The sequence below is a fragment of the Aptenodytes patagonicus genome, chromosome 15 (genome assembly GCF_965638725.1).
Source record: "Aptenodytes patagonicus chromosome 15, bAptPat1.pri.cur, whole genome shotgun sequence".
NCBI classification, from domain to species: domain Eukaryota; kingdom Metazoa; phylum Chordata; class Aves; order Sphenisciformes; family Spheniscidae; genus Aptenodytes; species Aptenodytes patagonicus.
In genome coordinates this window covers 8,582,602-8,588,601 of record NC_134963.1, presented here as the reverse complement: position 1 = coordinate 8,588,601, position 6,000 = coordinate 8,582,602, and the positions used below count along the sequence as shown (strand labels likewise).

At 59.2% G+C, this 6,000-nt stretch overlaps 1 protein-coding gene across 2 annotated transcripts in view; it reads right to left on the bottom strand.

Moving 5' to 3' along the window:
• Nucleotides 1-6,000, bottom strand: part of FAM222A (family with sequence similarity 222 member A) — a 30,648-nt gene continuing 24,648 nt past the window's right edge. For both annotated transcript variants that reach the window (XM_076353092.1, XM_076353093.1), the window contains exon 3: nucleotides 1-1,307. In XM_076353092.1, coding sequence (XP_076209207.1) covers nucleotides 91-1,307 — 1,217 coding nt within the window. In that variant the 3' untranslated portion in view covers nucleotides 1-90. The remainder of the gene's footprint in view (nucleotides 1,308-6,000) is intronic.

Below are 6,000 nucleotides of genomic sequence, written 5' to 3'. Positions count from 1 at the left end.
GCCACGGTCCGGTACCCGCGCGGTGCCGGAGGGGAGCACGGCTCGTGCCAAAGTCCTCGCCCTGGGTTTGGGAAAAGCAGCATCGGTTCCTTATCTGTAGACGGGCAGGCGGATGTGGGCGTGCTGGTGGTCCAAGAGCCTTGGCACAGACACGGTCTCGTAGCCCTTGCCCAGCATCTGCTCCTTGATGCAGGGCGGGTGGATGTCGTTGATGAGATACTCCAGGGACTGGAGGCTGCTGCTGAGGATGGAGGTATTGCAGAGCGTCTTGCTGGGCAGCCCCTCAGCCGGGGGCACCCCCAGCTCACGGGGCCCGGCCCCCAGCTCCGGTGGGTTGTAACAGTCGCTGTTGGGGGTCACCAAGATGCTGTTCCAGGGCGGGGCGAAGTACTGCCCCACCGAGAAGTTGCCATGCATGCAGTTCAAGGGGGACGAGCTCACCTTCTCGGCTGCGCCGCCCAGGGCGTAGGGGCGCGAGGCGCCTGCACACGTCTCGGGGGACTTGCTGAGGGCCCCCCCGCCGCTGCTGCCCCCGCTGTACATTCGCAGGTGCTGCTGTTGCTGCTTCTGCTGCCAGACCAGGTAGTCCATGCCCTCGGGGTAGACGCCGGCCTTGGGTCCCAGGGCCGTGGCCGGGTTGGAGCCCAGCGCCAGATCGGCGCCCTTGCGGCACTCCGGCAGGACGGCGCCGGCGTACGTAGAGGCGCCGGGGAAGGCGCCGTGCTTGGCCGGGCTGGGGTTGGCAGCCACGACGGCCGGGCAGCCCGGCTGGGCGCCCTGCGCCTGGCACTGCTGATTGATCTGGTAGATGATGCTCTGGATGGAGGGCAGGTTGGATGGCGGCAGGGCCAGGCTCCTGCCCGCCAGTGGCAGCACGGAGGCCGCCACCGTCACGTTGGGGGGCACGGGACCCTCCAGCTGCTTCTGGCTGCCATGGTAGCTCAGCTGCCCGACGCAGGAGGGACCTTGAGCTAAAGTGCTTGACGCGGGGTAGGGAGCGACGCCGACCTGGGCAGGCGAGAGCTTAGTCCGCTTCCCCTCCGAGTTCTTCACCACGCTTTTGCCGGAGGCTTTGACGATGGCCAGGAGACCCTGGTAGCCGCCGGCATGCAGGGGGTAGGGGCTGTAGCGCTGCCCCGTGGTGTCGTAGCCATTGACCGTCCGGTTAAGGTGCTTGTGCTGGGGGACCCTGATGTTGGTGGGGAAGATCTTGATGGTCAGCGGGCTGTTGGCCACCTTCTGTGCGTAGGCATCCAGCTCGGCGGGGCTGGGGTAGCGCGGGGAATGCATGGGTGCCGCCGTCTCACCTGCAGGAGCAAAGCGTAGGGTGAATCTGGCTCTGCTGGGAGGAGGGGGACCCGGTGCCCCGACACCCATCACCCCCGTCCCGGCTCCTACCCACTCCCGGCAGAAACCAGGTCAGGACACCAACCTGCCCCCTCCCGCTGACGGAGTCACTTCTAAGTGGCCTAAAATAAACTTGGTGTGGAGAATGGAAATGTCACTTTACCCAACGGGGGAATCTTTCTCTGAGATTGGATTTAAACTACATTATACAAGCAATTTCATGGGTGCTTTGCGCTGCTACGAGAACCTCACCAAAAATGGAAAAGCATTGCATTTACCAGCCATAAATCAGCAGTTCCTATAATGAGCACAAAAATGTCACTTTTATGCAATTTTACAGATGAACAAAACTGGTGAAATTAACTGTGGTAACCTACTGGAGTCAGCAAAAGCCACTGCAGAAAAAAAAATTGTATATGTATATATTTTTGTTCCTTTCAAACTCTTTCCCGAGCAAGTTTCTGCCATTCTGGTGTGAAAACTCATTTGTCGTACCCATTATACTTTCATTTGGAGTTTATCTTGAGTATCCAATGAGCCACCAACTGTGAAAATGATTAAATCTACAAAATCTATCTAATAGATGGAATAAATTAGGTGTTTAAAATCTCCACACACACACAGGCGCATGCACACACACGCCGGCGTACGGGGGACAACGTTTGCTCCCGAGCTGGTCCCAAAACCCCCAGCACCTGGGGGATGCTGGACCCGGCGCCTGCCAGGATCCAGGTTTTGCAAGGGAGAGATGGTCAAATCGGGGGGGGGGGGGGGGGGTTGGGGCTGGAACCCCTGGCCAAGGAGCCCCAGCCCTCCCAGGGATCCTTCCCCTGCTGCCAGGCAATTTTAGAGGCTCCCAGGCAGCGCAGCCCCATGGTACCCGGGGGAAGGGGACTGCAGGCACCCAGCTTCCCTGCGGGGACGCTGGGGAGCGCTTTGCTCCAAATGCCACAGGGACCAGCGATTCCCGATGCCTCCGTGTGCTGGGCGGCAATGTCTCTGCAGAAGAGCTGCACCATCGGGTGCCATCAGCACACCTAACGAAGTCATTGAATTGGTCTGCAATGCCTGTCTCAGTCCTGCTCCGGCACAGTGCCCGCAGCTGCCTGCACGCGCAGGTGTGCCTGGAGGAACCAGGCACGGCGTTAAAACCAGGATTCAGGGGGAGGTTGGGGCACTGGCAGCTGCAGGACTCCACGTCACCCCCCGGGCAGCAGCGTGATGTTTGGGGAGACGCAGCAGCGAAGCTGTTGCCGCTCTCTGTCCTCTCCATCAGAGCGGTGCAGCAGTAATTTAACAGGCAGAACGACAGAGCGTTCACCAGCCATTCCTCCCATTAAGCTAATGTTATGGGCTTTTTACAGGTGTCTTAAATAGACATTGTTATTAACGAGTATATTAAGCCAATTAAAACCAGGGCCTTTGAGTAGGATTTAATGTAGCTGCTGGGAGATAGGAGGCATGGCGTCAGCAGGTCCCTACGGGGGGACACGTGCAGGTGCGCGGCATCCTGGGCTGCACCGCGAGCCCCACCGGGCACGTCCCGGGCATCGACCGTTCAACCTCCGTAAAGCTCCCGAGCCTGGATGGCACCTGCAGAGCAGCCAGTGAGCTGCACGGGCGCACACGAGCATGCACGCTGGGCACCGCTGGGCACGGGCACCCCGCAAGGCAGCGGGCGCAGGGGGCTAAGAGTGGGACCCCACTTGCCTAGCGGCACGGCACGGCACACTGCCTGGCACCGCGGCCCGCCGGCACTGCGAGCAACGCACATCTGCATTCCCCTTCATGCCGGCACCGCTGTCCTTGGAGGTGGCAGCATCTTGAATACTCAATTAACATGACATTAATTAGCTGGTGACACTTGCAGAATCCCTAATGAGCCCATTCCACGGAAATGCTCCTTTCCAAGCAAAAAAAAAAAAAAAAAAAAGGGCCATTGCTGGAGGGAGGGAGGCGGCATCGCCCACGGGCACTGCGGCTCCCCGGCACGAGTCACCAAAACCCCGTCCCTGAGCACCAGGGCTGCGGGTGATGCTTTTGGGACGGCCTCGTGCAGCCCCCCCGGAGCTGCCTGCTGCTGCGGGACGGGCAGAGCTGCCTGCCCGGCTGAGCTGAGCTTGGCTGCGGGCATCCCACCTGCGAGCCCCGGAGCCGGCGTGTGCCCCGGGAGCGCCGTGGCCGACCGTGAGCTGGCCGGGGGGACCAGGAGCCACCTTTGTCACCTCTTCGCACCAGCTGGGTTGGATATGACAAGCCACCAATTTGGTGTGTTGTCACATGTCAGGGTGACGCACTGAACCCCCGCCGGGAAAATTACAGAGCGACCGATTTCCCGGCGGCTCCCGGCGCGCTGGCGGCTGCGCGGCTCCGCCGCTCCCCCTCTCCGCAGTAATTACTGCTTTCTAACGGGCTGTAATTACTGTGAGATGCAAACTCTCCGAACCACCGCCGTCACCCGTCAGGCACAGGCAGCCCTGACACCAGCAGCTTGCCACCGGCTTTGCCCCCTCCTCTTAAACTTGAACCATCATCAGAGCCGTCACGCCGGGCTGGGTGAGATGTGCCACGGACCCCCCCGTCCGGCGCGGTTTACCTCCGCCAGCTGCCGACACACGGGCAGGCTCAGCCGGGCTCGCCACCACGAGCAGCCCCGGCCCTCGCCACCCCTAAACCAAATCCAGCCACTGACAGCGCACCGGCCCGGGGACAGGCACCCATCAACAGGCACTTCTCCCAGAAGATGTTTTGCCGGCTCCCACCCTTGCTGGCGTTCCCACGGGATGCGGCCGGCACACCCCCAGCTTCAGGCTCCCCCTCCCTCCCTGACCTGCTCTATTTTTCCAGCCTGCACTCAATAACAGCTAAATAATTGAATCTGCTCAGCAGCCAAAGATTTGTTTTGAATTTTATTGGAATTTTAAATTGTTTTGTTTCTTCAGTATTTTATTACTGTAAATGGAAAATGCATCGCCCGCAGTAATAATCCGATGGCTTTTTATATTACTCCGAGCTTCTGCTCAAAGCATTATTGGAAAGCCAGGCAGAAATGAGAAGCCATTATAATGGCAGCACAGGCTCATAAGATTATGCCTCCAGCTAAACAACTTTTTACTTTAGCAAATTGGCCACCAAACCCAGTTTGAGACACAGATGTAAATCCCAGACCCCACCGGTGCCGTGATCCGGAATAAATCTCGGTTTATGGGTCGGGGAGCTCCAGCCCCGCCGTGCCCGGAGCAGCCAGGTCTGTGCAAAATGTCCGACAGGGATGGGGATCCCCCGCATCCTCTGCATCCCTGGCATCTCCTGCATCCTCTGCATCCCCAGCATTCCCTGCATCCCCAGCATTCCCTGCATCCCCAGCATCCCCCGCATCTGCAGCATCCCCGGCATTCCCGGCATCCCCGGGGTCCCCCGCCCTGTGCCCGGCTGCAGCCAGTCCGCAAGGGCCGGGGAAGAAGGAAAGATGGGGAGAAAGGAGGGGAGGGAAGCTAACCAAAGCCATCCTTACGGCAGGAGAGACCAAGGCTAACCGGAAGGCGACGATCCAGGGCTTGTGCCGCACAGGAGTCAGCCGGCACAAACCCACAGCAGTCCCCAATTACCCCCGGCCCCAGCTCCACCGGGACACAATGGGCGCCGGCAAAGCCCAGCTGCCGGCCCCCTAATTAACCCTGATTTTAACTGTACACTTTTAAAGGCACTAAAGCAGTTACAAAGTGTAGAACAAGGCAGAGTTAATAGCGCAGACCTAAATTGCAGGCCCGCGGGGCCCGGGCCCCATAGAAATAATAGACCTGTCTGGGCTGCTCAGCTGTCAGTCAGGCAAACAATTCGGCACCCGAGGAGCTCGGTGACAGCACGGGAGCGGCAGCATCGGGGCTCTGGCAATCAGTGTCTGCTCAGTTAAAGCAGTTGTGAGATCAAAATGGCACCAAGAAAGATGCTCAGCACCAGGAAGGATGCTCAGCACTGGGAAGGATGCTCATCATCAGGAAGAATGCTTGATAATGGGAAGGACGCTCGACACTGGCAAGGATGCTTGGTACCAGGAAGGATGTTCATGACCAGGAAGGATATTCGGTACCAGGAAGGATGCTCAGCACTGGGAAGGATGCTCGGTACCAGGAAGCATGTTCCGTGCTGCTCCCGCAGCCCAGCTGCCCTGGGTGTCCTCTGGCCTGCTGCTGGCAGCAGCATCCCTGGCTGAGCCCCCTCTTCTCTGGAGGAGGGCGAGCTCACGCACCAGCAATTTATGGCTTTAATTTTCAGGCCATGATGCTGCAGGAGGCGCTGCGCTCCCCAGGCAGTTGCCCCGCTCTGGAAGGGAACGGTGAGCGGGACGTCGGGGTGCACAGGGGAATACGTCCTGGGGATCAGCGCTGGCAGCACCGCAGCCCTGAGCGAGGACTCAGTGGGGACAAGCTGATCTGAGGATGCGGCAGCAGCACGTGGCACCTAACTGGTTAACAGCCAGCACGAAAGACATGCACTGCCTGCCACAGACAGGCAAGATGAGCTCCCTCCCTCTCCTCCATTCCTTCGCTCCTCTGTGAGATAAGATGGGACAAACCTTATTTTTACACATTGAAAGCACTAAAATATTTTGCAACAAATGAAAGAAGTAATCTCGGCAGTAAATCTTTATAA